This window comes from Emys orbicularis, chromosome 16 (assembly GCF_028017835.1).
Source record: "Emys orbicularis isolate rEmyOrb1 chromosome 16, rEmyOrb1.hap1, whole genome shotgun sequence".
NCBI classification, from domain to species: domain Eukaryota; kingdom Metazoa; phylum Chordata; order Testudines; family Emydidae; genus Emys; species Emys orbicularis.
In genome coordinates, this window is record NC_088698.1 from 17,751,821 (window position 1) to 17,775,393 (window position 23,573).

A 23,573-nucleotide genomic window follows, 5' to 3' on the forward strand; every position below is an offset into this window, starting at 1 on the left:
GAATGAGCCGAGTAATGTAACTGCTCATGCAAGTGATGCTATTTCTTGCCAGACAGGAACCAGTGATAAACATATTCTATTTATATAGCTTCTTTCTGCTGACGATCTCAGAGGCCTTTACAAACACTGATTAAGGTAAATATTATTATCAAGTTTAAGTGATTAAGGTAAATATTATTACACCTCTACCCCGATATAACGCTGTCCTCGGGAGCCAAAAAATCTTACTGCGTTATAGGTGAAACCGCGTTATATCGAACTTGCTTTGATCCGCCGGAGTGCGCAGCCCCGCCCCCCTGGAGCACTGCTTTACCGCGTTATATCTGAATTTGTGTTATATCGGGTCACGTTATATCGGAGTAGAGGTGTACCAAGTTTAAGGGTTAACTCACAGTGAGGTTAATAATTTGCCCCCAAGGTCATATGGGGCCAAATTTTCAACCATATTTAGGTTCCTAAAGATGCAGATAGGCAACTGCTATTTCCAAAAGCACCTGGGGCCTAACTCCCATTTAAATCAATAGGAGTTAGACGACTAAGCTCTTTTGAAAACCCATAGAAGCAGGATCCATGAAGGGACTTAGATGTTGCAATGCTCAGTGTCATGGCACCTAACTTTTAGGCATCTAGAAAATCACAGGAATAACACTGCCATTCACACAGCCTGAGTTAGGTGCCTAGGTGCCTATACAATGAATGAGGAGACGTAGGCGCCTTAGACTGCAATCCACAAAGTCAGTAGGCTAGGTGGGGAGCCGCCTAAAGTAGCTAATGGGAGATGCTGACCAGAGGGGTGATTGCTAAGCCCTGCCTCTAAGCATGCCTACTGGATCAGGTCCCTGCATGTGATTTAGGTGGCCGAGTGCCTATCTCTTCGAGTCTGTGAATCGCTCTGGAACTTAGGTGGGAGATAGGTGTCCAGACACCTATCACAAGGCATGTGCGCAGCCTCAGGTGGGAGATAGTTGCCCAGATGCCTAGAGTGAGACTGCCGTGCATATGCCCAGAGGCAAAAACATAGGCACCAAATGAGTTTAGGTTCCTACAGGGTTAGGCGGCAGCTGAGTGTGAGTTTTGTGGATTCCAGTGGTACGTAAAAAACAGGACTTGGGTGCCTAAAAACAAGAGTTAGTTGCCTACATCCCTTTGTGGATCCCACCCTAGGTACCTATCTTCATCTTTAGGTGCATGCATATCTTTGAAAATTTGACCCATGGTGACTAACCAGGAATAAAATCCAAGACTTCTAACTCCTACTACTTGTGGTTCATCTCAGAAGAGAACAAGGGTTGAGCCAGCTATGCAGATAGGTCAGTTTTAACAATGGAGAGAGGTAAACATCAGGGTTCCCCAAGGATCTGTATTGGGACCTGTGCTGTCAACATATTCATTCATGATCTGGAAAAGGGAGTGAATGGTGAAGTAGCAAAGTTTGCAGATGGTACAAAATTATTCAAGATAGTTATGTCCAAACTGGCTGCTAAGACTTACAGCAGGATCTAAAAAAATTGGGTGACTGGGCAACAAAAGGGCAGATGAAATTCAGCAGTGATAAGTACAAACTGATGTCCATTGTAAAAAATAATCCCATCTACACATATATAATGATGGGTTCAAAATTAGCAGTTACCACTTAAGAGTGAGATCTTGGAATCACTGTAGATAGTTCTCTGAAAACTTCCGCTCAATGCACAGCAGCAGTCGAAAAGACTAACAGAATGTTAGGACCTATTAGGAAAGGGATAGAAAATAAGACATAAAATATCATAATACCACTATATAAATCCATGGTCTGCCCACACCTTGAATACTATGTCCAGTTCTGGTTGCCCTATCTCAAAAAAGATATAGTGCAACTGGAAAAGGTTCAGAGAAGGGCAACAAAAATGATCAAGGGTATGGAACAGCTTCCATATGAGGAGAGACTAAGAAGATTAGGGCTGCTCATCTTAGAAAAGAAATAGCTAAAGGGAGATATGACAGAGGTCCATACAATCATGAATGGTGTAGAAAAGTTGAATAGAGAAGAGTTATTTACCCTTTCCCACAATACAGATACCAGGGATCACCCAATGAAATTAATAGGCAGCAGGCTTAATACAAACAAGAGGAAGTACTTTTTCCATACAGTGCACAATTAATCATTGCCATGGGATATTTTGATGGCCAAAAGTATAACTGGGGTCAAAAAAACCCAAGATAAGTTCATGGAGGATAGATCCACCTATGGCTATTAGCCAAGATGGTCAGGGATGCAACCCCATGATCAGTTTCCTTGTGCTAAAGCTCTTGGAGACCCAAGCGTCCCTGCCCAGGATGCCCAATCATTAAGGCTACGTTTTAGTCAGGGGTATTTTTAGTTAAAGTCATGGACAGGTCATGGGCAGTAAACAAAAATTCATGGCCTGTGACCTGTCCATGACTTTTGCTATATACCCCTGACTAAAACTTGGGCTGGGGGCCTCAGGTGCTGGGGTGGTGGTGGCCCGGGACCCCCACTGGTGCTGGGGGGAGGGGGCGCTGCATGTCCCGGGACCCCTGCTGGTGCTGGGGGGGAGGGGCTGGGCCGTGGCGTGCGACCCCTGCTGGTGCTGGGGGAGGGTTGGTGGGGCTGGCAGGCTCCCTACCCAGCTCGGGCTGGCATGTCCATGAAGCTCCTATGGGGAGGGGCGGCCAGGGGGTCTCCGTGCACTGCTCCCGCCACAAGCGCTTGCTCCGCAGCTCCCATTGGCTGGGAACCATTGCCCCGCTCTGCCCACTGGACATTCCAGCTGGGGAGCGGGGTCGGGACGCGGGGGCGTGCCCCATTCTGCCCACCCAGGGCTCCTGCCGGGGAGCAGGGTCAGAGCACGGGGGCTTGCCCCATTCTGCCCACATGGCACTCCTGCCGGGGAGCAGGGTCAGGGCGCGGGGGCTTGCCCCATTCTGCCCGCCCGGAGCTCCTGCCGGGGAGCAGGGTCAGGGCGCGGGGGCTTGCCCCATTCTGCCCACATGGCACTCCTGCTGGGGAGCGGGGTCAGAGCACGGGGGCTTGCCCGTTCCCTGGCTGAAATGCTGGGCGGGCGGAACGGGGCACGCCCCCGCACTCCGACCCAGTCCCTGGCAGGAGCTCCGGACAGGCGGAGCGGGAGAGCTAATAGGTCAGTTACTGTCATGACACTGGAGTAAACCAAGAGTAGCTCTGTGGAGATGGATACCATTATATCTGTATAAGTGAGAAGAGCATCAGGCATTGTATCTCAGTGATGGGAGGAGTTAAAACCCAGCTTTGAACACTCAGAAACTTAGTTTGAAATCTGCACCTGATTTTGGGGTATTCATCAGTAGGCCAAATACAGACACCAACCTAAGTTTCCTGTAAGCTGCAGACTATCAAGGGCCATGCAGGCGGGGAGAGGTGCCCCTCCCCCGACCTGGCCCAGCCCCGCCAGAGCTGCTGGGGAGAGGAGCCCTTCCTCCAGCCTAGCCCAGCCCAGTCCAACCCTGCTGCAGCTGCCGCATTTGGGGAGAGGCACCTCTCACCCAGCCCCGAGCTACTGAGTGAGAGAGTCCTCTCTCCCTGCCGCAGCACCGGGGCAGCCTGCACCCCAAACCCCTCGTTCCCGGCCCCACCCCAGAGCCCGCACCCCAATCCTCTGCCCCAGTCCTGAGCCTCCTCCTGCATCCTGAACCCCTCATCCCTGGCCCCACCTCAGAGCCTTCACCACTAGCCAGAGCCCTCACCCCCTGCACCCAACCCTCTGCCCCAGCCCTGAGCCCCCTCCGACACCCTGAACCCCTCATCACCAGCTCCATCCCAGAGCCCGCACTCCCAGCCAGAGCCCTCATCCCCCCCACACCCCAACCCTCTGCCCTAGTCCTGAGCCCCCTCCTGCATGCCGAACCCCTCGGCCCCACCCCCATCACACATCACCTCCATATTGTTGCACATAACAAAATTCATTCCACACATGGATGTAAAAAATTAGAGTGAACACTGACACCAACTATGAGCTGGGGGCCAGGGACCCAGACCTAAGGTTTGGGCCCATTTCCTGACTATTCCATTCCAAATGTAAACCATTATTCAGAAACATGCAGCTTTTCTTTGTGGACAGTGATAAATACTCTTGACAGTTCTGTGTGTGTGTAAAGTGCCAGCTTTCATCATGAGTTTTTCTGAAGGACAGATGTGTGTGTGTGTGTGTGTGTATATATATATATATATATATACTGTATGCAGATTCTTGTCTGGGTAGGTTAGCATCTTTACAAGCATTTACCCATGAACCATTAAGCTACGGGTTTGTTTTATTTCACACTGGAGCTTTTATAACAGGATGGGCAAAGTACGGCCCGTGGGCCACATCTGGGCTGCCAGCCGTTTTAATCCGGCCCTCGAGCTCCCGTTGAGGAGCAGGGTCTGGGGCTTGCCCCGCTCCAGCTGGGGAGCAGGGTCGGGAGCCGCTCCGCTTGGTTCCCGGAAGCAGTGGCATGTCTCCCCTCCGGCTCCTACGCATAGGGGCAGCTAGGGGGCTCCACTCCACACGCTGCCCCCACCCCAAGTGCTGCCCCCGCAGCTCCCATTGGCTGGGAATCACAGTCAATGGGAGCTGCAGGGGCGGCGCCTGCGGACAGGGCCTCCGTGTAGGAGCCCGAGAGGGGACATGCCGCTGCTTCCGGAAGCCGCTTGAGGTAAGTGCCGCCTGGAGCCTCCACCCCTGAGCCACCCCCTGTGCCCAAATCCCTTGCCCCAGCCCTGATCCCCCTCCCACCCTCCAAACCCCTTGGTCTCAGCCCGGAGCACCCTCCTACACCCCAAACCCCTCATCCCCAGCTCCACACCAGAGCCCACATCCCCAGCCGGAGCCCTCACACCCCCCCACACCCAACCCACCCTGCCCCAGCCCGGAGCCCCCTCCTGCACCCTGAACTCCTCTCCACCCCAGAGCCCACCCCCCCAGCCAGAGCCCTCACCCTCTTCCACACCCCAATCCCAGATGTGGCTCTCGGGCCAAAAAGTTTGCCCACCCCTGTTTTATAACTATCCCTTCCCTCCCCGTCCCCCTCTCCCAGAGTATGTATATAGCTTCTGAATGAAATGTTTCATTGATCTGAATAGTATGTCAGGCTACGCTGGAGAAGCAGATTTCTGGGTCAGTACTGATGAGTCAGATAATTAATTTCTCAGGGATATCTTGCTTGGATTTTTGTTTTCAAACTAATTCGGTCGTCCCTTGACATTCTTCATTGCAATTGCTGTTGCCTGACCAAGTGGTGGTCAGAGTTGATTCAATCTACTAATATATGCAGCAAACCTCTCACAACAAGGTGCTTGGGAAACATTGTAGATTTCCACCCCACTTTGAAACCATTTGAGCTCTATTTATATTCTTCTAGGAGCAAATGCTGTCTAAAACAAGAATCAAATAAGATCAGTGGGCTGGCTGGCAATAAATGCACTAGGATTATTCTCTTGGCTAATAAAATGAAGTCTGGAGTATTCAATCCTTCTGCAATCAGGACACCCCTTTCTGACAATACATCACTTCTAGCACTCTTTATTTCTCCGAAAAGTACCTGCACACATGTAGTGTCCATGTATCTGACCCTGATAGTATTAGATCTTCCACCTTTAAACTGTAATCTGTATTATTTTTATTTATTTATTTATATGTTTGCATCGAGCAGCAGATGAAGATGAGGATAAAGATGATGACTTCCGAGCTCCACTCTACAAGAATGTGGAGATTAAAGGAATCCAAGTACGGATGAAATGGTGTGCCACCTGCCATTTCTATCGCCCGCCCCGCTGCTCCCATTGCAGCGTCTGTGACAACTGTGTTGAGGTAAGTCTCCTGGATTAGCTGATCTTTTGGCTTGGATTTGGGTGGTGGACCTGTGAACAGCTAGATGACCCAGGTGAGTGAATACTCCTTGTCTTTCACTCCTAAAAAAAAATTAGAGGTAAAGGGCCAAATTCTCAGCTGGTGTAAATTGCTATAACTCCACTGATGTTGACAGGTTGCCTAAGAATCCTACCCTCAATCTGATTGAAGTCACAAGTGAAACAGAGTTTGGTGTCATCCTTGTCACTAATGACTCTTTCTCCACCCAAACGCAGTGCATGATTTGGTATTCCTAGCCGTCTCTACTCAGGAGTAGCCTACGGCTTATGAAACAGGAAGCATTACAAGGGAAGGTTATGGTGCATTGGCAGAATTTAGGAGGAGACTGGGGGAAAGCCTGCTTGCAACATTCCTGATCCCTCTGCTTTGTCCCCTATTAAATATGTAAATATGAATTGCAGTTGGAGTGTGCTTTTTTAAATTGTAAATCACAACACTCAGTGGCATGTGCATTTTAGAAAGAATAGAATAAGAATTCCTGAGTCTAACATTAAAATACTACATACCCATTTATAAACTGCAGTTAGAGTCCTATGGCCACGACTGTATGCATGCTTCTAATTCCTCTAAATTATGAGGCTTGGACACATGTTGATAAATTTGAGGTCAAAGTGAAGCACATACACCTCTACCTCGATATAACGCTGTCCTCGGGAGCCAAAAAATCTTACCGCGTTATAGGTGAAACCGCGTTATATTGAACTTGCTTTGATCCACCGGGTGCGCAGCCCTGCCCCCCCGGAGCACTGCTTTACCGCGTTATATCCGAATTCGTGTTATATTGGGTCGCGTTATATCGAGGTAGCGGTGTAGTATATTTAAACAATAACCCCAAAGTAGTGGAGTATGTTATTTGGGCCATAAACATCTCCCAAGCTCATAAATACAGTGGACTGTAACCATGGTGTTTTATTGCCACGGGAGCTACAAATTCCACTTCTTAAGGATCAGTGCTATTGTAAGGTGTAGTTTTTAATTAGAATGATTTAAATCTTTAATGCATTTTAAAATGTATTCAATTGTATGATTAAAATAATGGGAATCCCTAATTGGCAATAGGCTAAAACTCACCAAGTGAATTTCAAAGTCAGCCAGAATACAATGTATGCCATATTGGGCCAAAGCCTCTTTGCCTTAATCATATGAATAGTCACAGTGGAGCTGGTCATGTGAGAGAGGCAATCTGGGGTTTAGTTTATGTCATTTGCTTTATCCTTAAGAGCAGATTCCTAAATTATAGCCAGATGAAAGCTATGCTCAGCCTAATACCCATTAATAGATAGGACAACATTTCCAGTGGCCTGTCATGGGGAGAGTCAGCAAGGTGCGAGAGCTGAGGGGATATGGGGAGAAATAAATTGCTGGAAGAAGCAGGTCTTCCAGAAAGGACAGGGGCAGCCTTGACAGCCATTTTGTTGGGCTGATGTAGGCTGTTGGATGGAGCTGGCTTTTTCACTAGAAAACTGGACCATATATTCAGAGTTTTGAGTTAAAACATCAACATTGTCACTAATTCTAAATGTTGTTTAGGTGAAGCTAAATTTTGAATTGAAATTTGAAATCCTTCCTCCTACCCCTCAGTTTCTGTGTGAAAACCCCATTTTCAATAAAGGAAGTGTTGCCAGCACAAGATTGCCTGAAACTAACTGGTGTAAATGCTTGCAATTCCATGCAGCCCTAATGTCGCCAGTGGCATCGAAGCCACAATATTCCAGGGAAGTCAGAGAGGAAAGTGGGAGGGAATCCCAGAGTAACTTCTCGTTAAAAATAAAATGGCTTGGAACCCAGAGCAAGTCAAAATGCAAGACTCCACTGCAGTGGGTTCCAGTTCTGAGGAGTTTTACTTATGCCTAGACCAGCTGAGCATTACTTGCTGTTCTGATTGGCTAACAGGAAATCTCTTGCTATATAATTAAAATGTGATTGCTTACCGAGGGATACAAGCAAAGGCATTAATGGCTCATTAATCAATAAATTGCAGTCTCAAGTTAAGTTGCTTATTGATTCTTGTGACGCTTATTCCCTAGTATACCTGTACATTCTAGTAGTGCCTGGACACAGTTATAGTAAAAAAGTCTATTGGCATTTCTGTTAGGATACTCCTTTAGGAAGAAATTGTAATTTGTATCTTTTATTTCACCTTTGGGTTGCAACGCACGATAAAAGCTCTTAGCCTAGAGACAGATTTTTTGAGCACATCTGATTTCAAACAATCAGATTGATTCTGATTCGGAGATGTGCAAAGCGATGTACACCTTCCAAGCTTTCAGGGATAGGTGCTCTTTTCTATCACATCACTTAAAAAACAAAACCAAGTGAAATATAACACTTGGTTTGACCAATTGGACCTGAAAATGAATTTGTGATAGAATAAATTTTCAGGACAAATTTTCATGGAAGTGCCCAAAGCTGAGGTTTAAATATATATCTTTATTTCCAAATATTTTGAGCTGCACATGTCTCTCGCACAACATATTTATAGCTAATTTACAAATTACTTTAAAAAAAAAACACTTTGCCATTAGTGGGAGGTATCTATCTAAATATAACAGTATTACAAAGAAAAGGATAAGTCACTATTTGACAGGAATAAAAGGTATACTATAGTGGGTGTGAAGAGAACAGAATAGAATAAATTTGCTCACTCCAGGCTTGAGTATGCTCAGATTAACGCTGGTGTACATCAGGAATAACCCCAGTGAAGTCACCAGAGTTACAGCCATATAAAACTGGTGTTATGGAGCTTTAAAGGGGTCTATGGCCTCATTATAAGTATCTCCTTAATCCAGCCTTGTGGCACATGTGAACTCTTGATCAGGAAAAACTGGGTGTTTCAAGTGTTTATTTTTGTAACTTCATCCAGAGTTTTCCCCCACTTATTAGCCAGATATTGCTTCCTGCCTGAGCTTTGCCAAAAAATATTTTTTCAAGAGGTCAAAACCTCAAAATAAATCCCCCTGGATCCTTACTGAACTTTTACATATATAAAGTGGGGGTGTGTGTGAAAATCTACAGTTGGCAGGGATGTTACAGGTTCAGGACACTGCAATTTATGATAATCTTACTCTGATAACTATACAATGCTACAGGAGCCAGAGAAGAAGAGAAACTGTCTTCGCCCCACAATGTGGTGTACACCTCTGTTTTATTTTTAAACCTATTGGTGTGTCTTCATCTACAGTCAGAAGAATCCCTCAGTCCCAGGAGAATCTTATAAAGAGGGTGTAGTATGTTGTTTTGTTACCTGGGCAGCCAGGCAATGTCAGGATGGAGCCAATCTGTAAAGCTCCAAACCTAATCTGATTTTACCTGAAGTTCAGGGTTTTTTTGGATGGATGTAGCACAATGGTTCACATTTATTTCTAAGACAATGTTTTTCTTTCACTGCTTGGATATTATTCCGTGTCTCTCCATCTCTTTACAAGGACTTTGACCATCACTGCCCATGGGTCAACAATTGCATAGGACGGAGGAACTACCGATATTTTTTCCTCTTCTTGCTGTCCTTAAGCACACACATGGTTGGAGTGTTCAGCTTTGGGCTGATCTATATTTTAAACCATATGGAAAAGCTGGGGACAGCTCACACCACCATTACGTATCCTTCCTTTTAATCTTTAAGAAGTCGAGGTGCCGTAAGGAAACTGTTTGTATAAGATTTGCCTTTCAGGAAATGATGGGATTGGTTCCCTTTCTCTGATACCCATGTTCTTCTGTTGTAAAACCCAAACCAATTTCTCCCCAGCATTTGCCTGACCTACGGAAGCCTTGATTGCCTCAGAAGTTGCTGCTTAGCGTCTGTATATCTCTGTCATTCAGCTGCCATAACAGAAAGCAACATACTGCTTCATTAAAATCCTCCCTTTAATTTCAGTTGGATATGGTTCTCCTACTGGTATTGTCCAAGACTGTTGGGTAATATTACTGTGTTTAAAACAATTACTTTGCCCCAGAGGTGGTTGCATTTGAGTGGTAGCTATATATCCCTCTACATGTTTTGTAAAGTGCTTTGGGATCCTTCAGGATTAAAGATTTCTATATGGATGTCTTGGCTTATAGAAAAACATTTCCTCTTTTTTTACTTATCTGAATGAGATAAAGAGATGGAAGAAGCAGAGTTAGAAGGAGAGGGGATACCAGGTGAAGATCCACTAGCCTGTGTGGTGAGGACTTACCATAAAGCACTATATCAATTATAACATTATCTTTAATTAAGGGGATTGAAGAACAACAAAAAGAAGCTTCACAATTCTATATGAACTGGGGACCATAGTTGGAGTCTGATCCTCAGAAGTGCTGATCCCCAGTAACTCTCATTGACTCGAAGGGTATAGAGCCTTTACTGAATAGTTACAACTAAAATCAGTGAATCAACATTCTGTTTGTTTTTCAGCTTCTTTTAATACTTCAAGACCCATTTAAGGGGGTGAAATAATCAAAACTGGTCTTCCCACTGCATTTAGTCAGTGGGAGCTACGGATCTTCAGAACCACTCAAGATCCAGGGCTCCTTGCTGATCCTCCAAAGGTGGTTTTTCTACAGCATTCGGTGGATCTTCTGCCATAGTAGCTTCAAGGGGGGCTGATTGACCTGGCTGCTGTGGAAGATTTGCATGACATGCTGCAGCGTGGCATTCTAGCTCTGCAGGGATCCAGACATTCTTGTCATATGACTATTTACACCTCTTGACTCAGTAGCTTGCACTAGGCATTGTACCAAGGTTCCCAGAAGAATATACTGTAGTGTTTGAGTCAGTTCACAGCATTCTGTGCAATATAGGGAGTTTTAGTCTCATGCTAGAAAATAGTTTTATGATACTAAAAATGCCAACCAATAGTTTCTCAACATGTTAGGTGGCTGGGATGTAAAATTTAGCATTGCCAAAAAAAGAAAAGAAAAGAGACCATTAAATTATTATTTAGCTTCTGTCTCTCAAAATGCTTGGTGAAGGGACTGCTTTTTCAGTGAAGAGGAAGCTGAACATCTGCATTTACCTGAATCTACATCACATGGGCCAGATTAGTACCTAGCGTAAACACAAGCAACTCCATTGAAGTGCTTATAGTTACACCATCTTCCACCACATATAAATTTGGCCTAAGCCACTGGGCACTGATAATCATTGCAGGTCCCCATGCAGATTTTTGTTGAGGATCCTGCATCTTCATAGATCATGGGTTTTCACAGTGCTATATGTGCTATAAATTCAGGGCCGGCTCTAGGATTTTTGCCGCCCAAAGCAAAAACAATTTTGGCCGCCCTCCCCCCCCCCCCCCGTTTTTTAATTACCCCTACCCCCGGCCCTGCCTCAACTCCGCCCCTTCCCCAAATCCCCAGCCCTGCCTCCTCCCCCCAGGCTCTCAAGCCTGGGAGGGAGGGGGAGCAGCGGCGCGCGAGCGGCAGCGGAGGTGAGCTAGGGCGGCCGGGGCACATTTTTAGGGGCGGCATTCTGGCGCCGGCCATGCCACCCCTAAAAATGTGCCGCCCCAAGCACCAGCTTGTTTTGCTGGTGCCTAGAGCCGGCCCTGTATAAATTCCAGTGTGCATTTTAAAATGAGAGGACAGCTTGGAGAGATGCAGGAGAGAGATCACTACTCTGCTACCTTGACATTCTAGGGCATGGTCAGTCCCAGATGATTGTATTCATCTGTCTTGCAAAGGAATGGACCAGCTGACTAGCTCCTTGAAGCTACTAGAGCAGGGGGAGGCAATCTATGGCACGTGCGCCAAAGGCGGCACGCGAGCTAATTTTCAGTGGCACTCACACTACCCGGGTCCTGGCCACTGGTCCGGGGGGCTCTGCATTTTAATTTAATTTTCAATGAAGCTTCTTCAACATTTTAAAAACCTTATTTACTTTACATACAATAGTTTAGTTATATATTATAGACTTATAGAAAGAGACCTTCTAAAAACATTAAAATGTATTACTGGCACGTGACACATTAAATTAGATTGAATGAATGAAGACTCGGCACACCACTTCTGAAAGGTTGCCGACCCTTGTACTATAGACTGTAGAAAGAATGAAGTAAAGTAAAGTAGTAAGGGAGGCATGGGAACCTTATGGCTTCCAAATACTCAGTATTGTGTTGGACACTGAGGAGCAGATAACTTTAGGACTCATGTTAAACAAGAAACTAACAGCACTGATAGACTGAAGTAATTTCTAGTGCTTAATTCCAAGACCTACTTCAATGTGAAATTTTAAAAAACCCCAAAGAAAGGTGGGGATTAATTACTAGATTTCTAGTTTAGGGAATTCTCTCTCCTCTTCCATTCCCCCCACTCCCAATCTCCCTTTTCCCTGTCATTGAACACAGTTTCCTTAACTCTGGGATGTAGCATGGCTGTCATGTGTGTGACTGGATTGTTCTTTATCCCAGTCATTGGTCTCACAGGTTTCCATATTGTTCTAGTGGCACGAGGGCGTACAACCAATGAGCAGGTAAGAAAACAATTCTACCTCCATGTTCTTATTAGAGGTGTGAGAGTTGAGAAGGATCCCTTTCCTAGGAGACGATAAAGAGAAGATATAGTATCTAAAGATGGGCAAATCAGGTTGGGTAAAGCAGCAGCTGACCAAACCTTAACACTAACACTCAAACTGATGCTTTACCGAGGGTCTAAAAAGGTTCGGTAACTTTTCTTCTCAAATTTCTGTTTGACTAAATTTTGGGCAAGCTCCCAGGCACAGAGGAACGGCACAGGCCTATGTACCACTCAAGTCCTACGTAAGTCCTCAAAGCAGGGTTTAAGTGGTGCATGGAATATTGCCAACCTCAAAAGTTCCAAACTCATGAGTCAGACTCAAAAGAATTGTCACATTTTAAAAAAAAAAAGATTAAATCGCGCTCTGTTCTGTCTCCTGATTTTGTTGATTCTGTCAGCTGCCCCTGCCTGCCCACAATGTGTGTAACAATGAGCAGCTTTGAGCTAGCTCATTGCCACATACACACTGATCCGAGCTCATTTTGCTGCTCCAAAACCTGTGCTGGCCAACATCTTGTGACAAAATACCCAGTGGAACTTGAATTGCCACAAAATTATTCAAATGTGTAGAATGTGCTGCCTGCTGATGCAGGGAATCTATCAGCATCTTCCCAAAATGCCAATTAATGAATATGGTGTCTCCCCAGCCATACATTGACACACCTAACAGTTAGCTTTGTGCCCCGCTAACGTTTGCTCCAACCCTCCGGCCCACATCATTTATGTGCCTGCACATCTGCCCTTTGTCCCCCAACACATCTCTTCTCCTCCTGCAGCTCTGGAGATTCTTCACTCATACCCTCCGAGGGTGGAGACAAGGGGGCAGCTCCAGTAGGGTCCTCTATTTTATATAGATTCTAATACTGCCCTCCTCACTCCTCACTATCTTCCAAGAATGTATTAAGTAATGTGACTAACGTCTGTCACATGTGGTTCATCCTTTCTCTCAGCCTCTCCCCACATGGAGAATTGCATGTGCAGTGGAGTGTTTTGTTTTGGTAGGGGTTTGTTTGGGGGGAGGGATTCTCTTTAAACATACGTGCTGCTCTGTGTGCGTCAGAGAAGGCAGATCGATAGAGTGCACCTTTCACTTGGAGCAGATGGTTGTAATGGTCCTTAGCTCCTGGGCAAATTTATGCCACAGTTTCAGATCAGCCCTGGAGAAAGCTTTGTCTTCTGCACAGATGAGGCTTACCTATGTGGTAGAAAGTGCCATTGTGCCCAAGGAGTGGAGTGGTTGACCATAAATTCTCATCCCAGAACTTTAGACAATTGTTTTAGATATCCTGGGCCCTGGCCATTGAGCACCTGGAAGGTAAGGACCAAGATGTTGAACTTGATCCTATTCTATGGGAAGCCAATGCAGAGAGCAGAGGACAGGTTTGATGTGCTCGCTGTAGCCCGTGTTGCTGAGAAGATGTGCCCAAGGAGGGGAGTGGTTGACCATAAATTCTCATCCCAGAACTTTAGACAATTGTTTTAGATATCCTGGGCCCTGGCCATTGAGCACCTGGAAGGTAAGGACCAAGATGTTGAACTTGATCCTATTCTATGGGAAGCCAATGCAGAGAGCAGAGGACAGGTTTGATGTGCTCGCTGTAGCCCGTGTTGCTGAGAAGATGTGCTGCACCATTCTATACTAGTTGAATGCTGTCCAGACAAAGTGCTGAAGTGACAAAGGTATGAATAACTGAGACCAAGTCACTGGCTAAGAGACTCCATCACATCCTGTGGGCAGTCAGGCATGTTAGGAAACATTACTTGCAAAGCTGCTATATGATAGCTTAGCATCAGCGAGGAATCTAAACCAGTTGTGGGTGTTTGCTTTCAACCAAAGGAAACTTCATAGTGTCAGTAAACTCTTTAAACTGCTTTCCTTTGCCCACCAGCATCACCTCTGTCTTGTTGGGGTTAAGCTCCAACCAGCTGTTCTTCATCCATGAGCTGAACTTGTCCAAGCTCTGGGCCCTCTTGGTGGCAGTGGTATGGTCACCTGTGGTGAAGAATAGGTAGAGCTGTGTGTCAGCTTCATGCTGCTGGGAATTGAATCCATCAGACCAGCTCACCCAGTAGCTGCATGTAGACGCTGAATAGGACTAGAGAGATAATTGATCCTTATGAGACTCCACATCTGACAGGTCTAGTGGCTGAGGTGCAATAACCCATCACCACTCTTCTAGGTGACACTGCTTGGTTTTTTTCTGCTTCCTCCTCCCTTCTTGTGAAAACGGTATGGCTGTTTTTTTCACACACCGTCACACCCCTTACCTGAAAACTCATGTCACTTCTGAGGGGAGGGGGAAAATGCTTTGCTTAATGCATGTTGGGATTGGCTGTCCTTCCCCGGGGGGCTGGGAAATGGCAGCCACTCAGAGGGGGCTTTCTCCATGGCAGCCTGAAAATTGCATGAGGCCCAGAGCTTTGTGCCTCACGGCAAGCCTGTCTGCATCAGGGGCTCAAATCATGTTACAAGACTTGGTGGCATTGTGCATAGGCCTCATGCTAGCCCTCTGCACCTGGGTGAAATAGTCCTTCTGGATTTCACCTGGGCCAGAAAGAAGAAATACTAGAAAATTCTAGTCTCCTTGAATTTCCAACTAGTTTGAAACTGAAAAGTGTCAGAAATTGTTGTAGTTAAGACTCACAGCAGTTCCAGGACAATGAGGTTCAGATAAGCTTTGGATAACGCATCCAAATGTGGTATGCTTACCTGAACTGCCAAATCTCTTGAGATTCACCTATCTGTAATGGAGTTCCTATCTCTCGGTGCCATTTGCCCAAGACTAAATGTAGCTTTCATTGAATATCTCAACTTCTCTATCATGTGGACTATCCAGCCCTGATTGGAAGATGGGGTCCATGATCCATCAGGTCTTTTCCAGAGGAAGCTCATTCTAGTAATGAAAGCGTAGGACCGGGAGTGAGGTAATGTGGATTCTGTTCCTAGCTTTGGCACTGACTCACTGTGTTAAAGCATTCACTTTTCTCCTGCAGCCTCAGTACTGAATCGCTTTCCTCACCATCTGAAATAATGAACAAGCAAAATGTGCTCAGCTGCATTTGTCCCCCTTTTCTCCTGTGGTTTTTTTTTTTTTTATAGCCAGGTAGTGCAGATTTCTGGTGTTTTGCTAGAAATTCTTGGTTACTGTGTCCATGCCAGGTTTCACTGTCTCTGATTATTCTTACTAAAGAGGATATGATTTCGGGGTGTATAATAGTTGAGTTTACATTTTTCATGAGCTTTTGGAATGACTCAGGAACTCATTTATGGGACCAAAATAACACAAGATGTCATCTTATCACTGTATTTTTAGTTCCTGAATAGAATGAACAATACCCTTCAGTTCCACAGCACCTTCCACCTGAGGATCTCAAAGTGCTTTATACATAATTCATGTAATTGACAGTGCAGTCTGTGAGCTAAGGAAATAGTATCCTTGTATTACAAATGGGCACAGATACATGAGGTGCCTTTCTCAAGGTCTGGCATCAGGTCAGTGGCTGAGCCAGGAATACATCTGAAGAAGTGAGGTTCTGAGCCACGAAAGCTTATGCTCCCAATTCTTCTGTTAGTCTTAAAGGTGCCACAGGACCATCTGTTGCTTTTTACAGATTCAGACTAACACGGCTACCCCTCTGATACTTGATTCCCAGTACTATGCTTTAGCCATCAAGCCATTCTTCCAATCTCCAGAAGAAAAGATCTCCTATATTGGCCTTGTAAATAGGTTCCTGTTGCATTAAAAAGGCCAGCAACAAAATATGAACATCGAGACAGTGTTTGCCATTTAATCTTTACACTTGGGGGAGTGTAAGTAATTAGGGGGGTGGGATAGCTCAGTGGTTTGAGCATTGGCTTGCTAAACCCAGGGTTGTGAGTTCAATCCTTGTGGGGGCCATTGGGGGATTTAGTTGGGGATTGGTCCTGCTTTGAGCAGGGGGTTGGACTAGATGACCTCCTGAGGTCCCTTCTAACCCTGATATTCTATGATTCTATTCTAAATTTACAGCAGTTATATGGTGCTCCCTGTACTATACCATGACTAAAAAGTGTTACTTGCAAATGGCAATTCTAATTATTTTAATGGCAACCACTGTATTGAAGGATTTGGCTTTACTGAGATTTACCCAAGTATGACAATTTTTACCTTTTTGGCTTCCCACGCTGTGCAACGATGGTATGACTGCATACCCTCTATAACTAGAGCCCTGCAAATACACAGATATCCACAGATCATTTTTGCGGATCGGATGCGGATATCAATTTTATATCCGCTCAGGGCTCTTATCTATAAGGCTAGAATGACCCTTATCATGAAACTCTGTCCCAGGCACACAAAGTTTTAAATGAATCCCACCAGTCTAGAGGGGTTTAACTATTAGGAAAATATGGAATTATAACATCTGCCTGGGAATTAGCTAACTGCCCATTATGGGCTTCCTGGCACCTTCCAGAGAAGCATTAGGATTGGCCACTGATGGAAATGGAATGCTGATCTAAATGAACCATTGGTCTCATCTAATATTAGGAACATAGGAAGGGACATGTCTGTGGGAGTTAGGAGCTACTAGAGTATGTCTTGCCAGGGCAGAGGAAAGGGAAGCAGGCCAGATCAGGCAGCCAGGCTGAGGGCAGACTGAGAACTCTGGAACAGGAAGAATACGGGGAGATGGAGCTGGTGCCTGTGTATTGCAGACAGGAAGCCTCGAGTTCTCTGGACTTTGGGGCGGGGGCCTTTAGCCTACATGCAGATGGTAGCATAAAGGGGAAGTGTGGGCTTAGGAAATTGTGTTAAGGTTTCTTATGGTGTCGGGGCTGGCAGAGCGAGGGAGCAGCACTTACAAGAAAGAATCACCTCCAGTTGGGGAAAGTGAAGCGTGATGGATATGCAGAACAGCGAGGACTGGAATACTCATTCTTGGGGTTCTAAGTGTTAATGGGTGCCTCTTCCACATTTAGAGCGTTGATCACTGCAATGAATATTTTTCCAGGTGACGGGTAAGTTCCGTGGGGGGGTGAATCCTTTCACTCGAGGATGCTGTGGTAACGTGGAACACGTGCTCTGCAGCCCTCTGGCTCCCAGGTAAGGAAGAATGTTATTCTTAAACTTGGGTCACAAGCAGGGCCGGTGCTACCATTAAGGCGAACTAGGCGGTTGCCTAGGGCGCCAAGATTTGGGAGCGCCAAAAAGCGGTGCCCCCAATTTTTTTTTTACAGCGTTCCTCCCGGTCGCTGCTCCACTTCTCCCACCTCCAGGCTTGCGGCACCAATCAGCTGTTTGGCGCCACAAGCCTGGGAGGGGAGGAGAATTAGAGCAGGGGCGGCGTGCTCGGGGAGGAGGCGGAGCAGAGGTGAGCTGGGGTGGGGAGCTGCCACAGGGGCGGCGCCTCAGGGCAGAGCGGGGGGGAGCTGCCGCGGGGGGGGAGGGCGCCTCAGGGCGGAGAGGGGGCGGGGAGCTGCCGCAGGGCTGGGGGGGGGGTGCAAGGTGGAAGTTTCGCCTAGAGCGCGAAACTTCCTTGCACCGGCCCTGCTCACAAGGTAAACAAAACGTAATGTTCTGAGCCACCCCAGAGTCTGGCCCCATTCATCCCCGCTAGTAGTATCTGCTGAGGAGAGGTACGGTATGTCAAGACATTGGCAGAGCTGAGGGGAAGCTTGTACAGTGCCTGCACTTTGCACGGCTCTTAGTCTTGCCATTCTCATTTAACATAATTCACAATCTTCACTCCCAAACCAAGTATTTATGGTTAGCAGGCCATATCATATCGACAGCTTTTTCTATTTACTGAGCCATTTTATAATAAGACTAGTTTAAAAAAAAAAAATTGGGATTGATAGCCTATTCCTGCTCCCTGCTTTTCTCTAACATGGCTTCATTAAGTTGCTTATCCAGTGAAATTCAATAACTGGACAGATCCGTGTCAGCTGTAATCTTCCTAACGCAACATATTTTCTGCGTGGTACACTGCCCTCCAAAGTACACATTAAAGATTCTAGGCACTGCTGGAAAGCAATGAAGTATCTAAAACCAACCTTTTGCCCCTTAGGTTTATAATTAATTCAAGGCAGCTGTAGCTTTCAATCTCACAGACACCTTTCATCATCATAAAACAGATGATTTCCCACCTGGTGCTACGGTTTGCAATTTTGGATTTTATTTATGGTTCCCTACTTTTCAGCAGATATTTGTCCCTGTGCCCTTTGAAACAATGGTCATGAACATTAATGTTGCTATAGAACAGAAAAGATTGAACATAGATGTCCAAGGTGCTGAGCTGTCCAGCAGAAACACACATCCTTTTAATTGTAGAGGGAGTGGGCTGAATGTACTTTTCAAGGTGCTGAGCTGTCCCAACCCACACGCACTATTATCTCTAGTATGTGTTTTTTCTTGATTAGACAGCAAGCAAAGCTTAGCAGGCTATTCTTAGTGTTAAAGTGGTAGCACTGGAAGTGGAATCTAAATTTCTTGAACTGACCAAATCATGAGCACTTGAATTAGGTCAAGCAACTTTAGGAGAGCAGGATGTTAAAACCGATTAGGCACCTAAACTGGACAGTCATTTTTCCTTTGCAGTCTCTTTGGTAGGATAGAGTGTTGAGTAGTATCTTCACTTTTAAAATGCCATTGCTGTACTCAGAATTTTAGGAAATATCGTCCTAGTGTTTTATCAAGGTGTCATGGAGTGTGGGGGGACACAAGGCCCTGCACCCCCGGCTTCCTGCGATTCACCATGACTCTCAGCCAGCCAGTAAAGCAGAAGGTTTATTTAGACGACAGGAATACAGTCCAAGCCAGGTCTTGCAGGCACAGACAACAGGACCCCCCTCGGTTAGGTCCATCTTGGGCTCCCAGGGCGCCCCAGCCCCCTTGGGAGGTCAGAGCCCCGTCTGCCTCCCAGCCATCTCCCCAGCCAGCTCCTGAAACTCTGCCTTCAGCGACCCCTCCCACAGCCTTTGTTCAGTTTCCCGGGCAAAGGTGTCACCTGGCCTATAACCCCTTCCTGGGTTCTCATGTTACATGCTCAGGTATTCTCCGTTGGTCAGTCTCCCATCCCCCAATGCAGACTATCCTAGCCACACTCCCCTGTCAGCATTCAAAGACCACAGTAAGAACAGTCCCAGTTCGTCACACAAGGCCCATTCAAACTGTCACATATCTTCTCCCTCATAAACCTGTGGAAATCACCAAGCAAACCATCACTGCTGAGGTGTCCTGTCCACTGTCCAAATTAGAAGAAGCTAGTGGAGATATTTTGATCTCATGTCACTGGGTATCATATGGTGGTGCGGTCTCCTTTAAGTTTATCAAATTGTTTTACCTCCATTTATCGGTCCCCAAGCAGTGAAAAATTCTATCACTTTTCAACCAACTCCCAGGAATGCTCCTTTCATAATAAAATTTGAGGGTTTGGGGGAGAAGAGTGATGTGGAGAGATCCACCAGCTCAAAATCATTCCTGTGTTCCAATTTTATCATCCCTAGAAAGGGTCTAACTTTCCCACATCTCCTAATATAACTAAACTCTTCTAGGTGCTGATAAACCAAGTCCTCTTCCAAAACACAATTGGCATGGCACATTACTACTCACGTCTCCTATAGATCTGGCAAAATCCAGGGGAAATGCTTTTACTGGTTGTGTGGCTGTGTGCTTCCCTCTTGCCCCTCCTCACCTGAACAGCATTGGAGACCAGTGTATCAAAATTGCAGGGTTTTTTATTGGTGGCATCTCCTATTCAGCTCCTGATTCACTTTAATCTTTGTACCTGCTGGGCAAGCATCCACTGAGATAAATGTCCTTTACTCATATAGATTTTGCCAGATCTCTTAAATCATACACTGCAAACATAGGGTTTTTCTTGTCTGCATGCCTAGGGTTTTTTAACAATTATTATTGAATAATCAATCAGGTACATTGTTGAGCCAAAGAAAAAGCAGGCTGTGAGTGTGAAGCCTCCTTTCTTCAGACCAGATCTATCCGAGCGACAGATCACAGTGAAGATAAGTGACAATGGGATCCAAGCCAATCTTAACCGAAGCAAGGTAAAGCAGCCTTCAATACCCTCTGTCTACGAGTACGACTTGAAAACCAGTACTAGGCTGAAAATAACTTTTGTTATTGGGACGCTCTTAGAGGTAATACACCTCTGGAGGAACATGAAGGAAGTCAAGTACTCTTCCCTGCATTTTGAAAGTAAATTAGGAATAATAGTGCCAAGAGCTGTTGACTCCTTGAAGCTCCTCCTATAGCACTCTAATGGGAGAGCAAGAGAAGGGTGAGTATTGGGTGAGTAGGGATAGCTTAGTGGTTTGAGCATTGGTCTGCTTAAACCCAGGGTTGTGAGTTCAATCCTTGAGGGGGGGGCCACTTAGGGATCTGGGGCAAAATCAGTACTTGGTCCTGCTAGTGAAGGCAGGGGGCTGGACTCAAGGTCTGTTCTAGGAGATAGGATATTGCCATTAATTTATTTATTGGTTCTTTATGGGAGTTAGTTAAGAGTTGGCACAGGTCTTTTCACTTCCTGGCCCTTGTTCTGGGTTTTTGTTTTGTGTGTGTGTTTTTTTTAATTAATCCACCATATTGTGCTGATCGCAGGAGTTCCGGCCCCATTAGGTGACCTGGCTTACTTGAGCTAAGCAATGAGCCTCAAAACCTTCAGCAAGCACTGTGGTCCAGTGCATAGGGCATAGGACTAGCACCCAGGAGAATGGGGGTCTATTCCTAGCTCTGGCAGTGCAACCTTTGCAGATGATTCTACATCTTGGTATCTAACTCTCTATTTGTATATAAAGGGAATAATGATGCTTTTACCTTAGTAAAGTGCTGCAAGATTTATGGTGCTAAGCGTTATAGACATTAGAAATTATCTCTCAAGCTTTATGTAGAGAACTCCTGGAATGGCCTTCTTGGTAATAAAGGAACACTAGTTGCTGAGGGCTTCTCTGCACAGGGAAATGCCGACAATGGTATGCTGTGTGTTAACGAACATGAGGTTAAACGTGATCTGTCACTCTGTGTAGATAAGGACTGTTAGATTTAAAATCAGGTCAATTGATTGTGGTTAAACTAGGTTTTAGACATAACAGGCCTATGTACATAGAGTGCTAGATTGTGTTTATCCCCATGTTCGTTAACACACAGTATAGCACTCTGGCATTTCCCAGTGTAGACAAGTCTTTAGAATCTATAATACTTTAGCACATGTTGTTATCTAAACCACTTGAGGGAAATGATTGATTCCATGGTTATTTTCAGTCTAAAGTTAGCCTGGAAGGTCTGGAGGATAAAACCATGGACATTCAGCCACCTCTGCCTCCCAAAGGAGATCTAAGCAAGTACTCTGAACTAAAGGGGCAGCTGGGAACCAGTGAAGGTATAGTAGCCTGATCAATACTTTATTTTTGATGCTATGAAAATATTTTGGTGTCAATGGGCTTTCATCGTTCTTCCAGAACCTTCATGGAATGTGGATTTCTTTGTGCTTTTGAGGAAGCTCTTAATTCTCTTAATTCTTAATTTGAGAGAGGATTTGATATAAGTATAGAATTCACTGCAGACAGTAAGAGGAAAACACTGCACTTATTTCAGAATATATCACTTTGATAATGGGTAGGCAAGTGTGTGTGATTGCATTTCAGCTGGGATGAGATCTAGCAAAGGACCTGGCAGAGGTCATTTGGAATTCCAGAAAGAGGGTTGTTTGGCTTTACAGTAGAGATAAACCCCTCGACTCAGAACTTGGATCTGGATCTGACCTCTCCCAGAACCCAAAGTGTTCTAGTCCAGGTCTATGGTTAGGCCAAAGGAGGCAGCTTAGAAGTTCAGATCCTGATCCTAACTTTTTCGATCCAAACACTCCTGAATGCGGGGGTATTTAGTTTGGACCCAACTGTATTTTGCAATTGGGGGAAGATGTAAGTTGGCAACTCTGGCTTTAGCTACCAAGGACCTATTATGTCTTATGTTTTTCTTGTTTTATTTAGATTGTAAGCTCTGTGGGCCACGGGATGTGTCACGTATAAGTGTCCAATCCTGCAACGAGTTACAGCCATGCATGTGGAGTTCCATTGACTTCAGTGGGACTCTGCGCATGAGTACAGACACACAGAGTTTTAACCCTTTGCAGGACTGGAGCTCAATTTGTAAATTGCCATGTATATTAATGGGGTTTATATACAATTCTGTAATCGTATTTATTAACGTGCCATTTTAGACATACTGTTCATGTTCACGGTCTGTTGATATTTGTTTTTCCAGAGAGTGGTCTTTCACCTAAATTGATCAGTCCCCCCACTCCTGCCATGTATAAGTATCGACCAGCTTTCAGCAACAATCCCAAAGTCCACTACCACGCTGCGGCTGAGCAGGTGAGCATGTCATGATGGTCGAGAAGAACCTGTTCCAAACAAGCAGTAGGCTACTTCAACCTGATTGTGAACTCACCTCCAGGCTTTTGTGAATGTTCCAATACAGAAGTCAATATTTGTACAGGTTGGTGTTTCACACACGGACTGTACAGTACTTTCTGTGTGAAACCACCTTTTTTTTTCAGTACTATTGTAATTATCATGATGCCCTACTGAAAAATGTGCCCAGTTGCTTTACCAAATTTTGGACCTGATCCTGAGAACTCTCAACTCCCATCAGCTTCAACGGACATGAAAGCCAGTTCCCATTCATGTCAATAGTAGTTTGTGTCTGCTTGTGTCCTTTAGGCCAACAGATGACGTGCTCTGGTGATGCCTGAGCATGTAAGCTCACAAAGCAAAAAAGAGCTTTAAAAGAATTCCTTGTGGGTATATATTGTTGTTAAAATGAATATAAGATTATGTACATTTGAACGGCTTTAACACACTTTTAGCGCTTGGGTTACAGTTTTTAAAAAATGACCCTTTATTTTATCCGTTAACAGAAAAAAAATTAAGGTCATAACAGTTAAATGGACACACTGTCCTGGAAAATAGGCTCAGAAGTTTGTTCTATCATGTATGTTGGCAAAATCCATGCAAATGTTTATATGTGGATGGATATTTCCCCTTAAACAAATACCCCCATGCTATTTCCTTAAAATTAATTTCAGCAGCAACTCCATCTTCCACCCTACAGTAACATCCAGGGTATACCTGAAATCAAGGAAATGACTGTAGTAGAGGTATGAAATAGAAGTCAGATTCAAGCGTCCAAGAGGTTG

General features: G+C 45.4%; 1 protein-coding gene across 1 annotated transcript in view; it reads left to right on the forward strand.

The window, feature by feature from the left end:
- Positions 1 to 23,573, forward strand: part of ZDHHC8 (zinc finger DHHC-type palmitoyltransferase 8) — a 193,702-nt gene that overhangs the window by 158,980 nt on the left and 11,149 nt on the right. Inside the window, exons 3-9 of the mRNA XM_065417664.1 lie at positions 5,671 to 5,828; positions 9,314 to 9,486; positions 12,234 to 12,336; positions 17,373 to 17,464; positions 20,292 to 20,424; positions 21,638 to 21,755; positions 22,640 to 22,757. Coding sequence (XP_065273736.1) covers positions 5,671 to 5,828; positions 9,314 to 9,486; positions 12,234 to 12,336; positions 17,373 to 17,464; positions 20,292 to 20,424; positions 21,638 to 21,755; positions 22,640 to 22,757 — 895 coding nt within the window. The remainder of the gene's footprint in view (positions 1 to 5,670; positions 5,829 to 9,313; positions 9,487 to 12,233; positions 12,337 to 17,372; positions 17,465 to 20,291; positions 20,425 to 21,637; positions 21,756 to 22,639; positions 22,758 to 23,573) is intronic.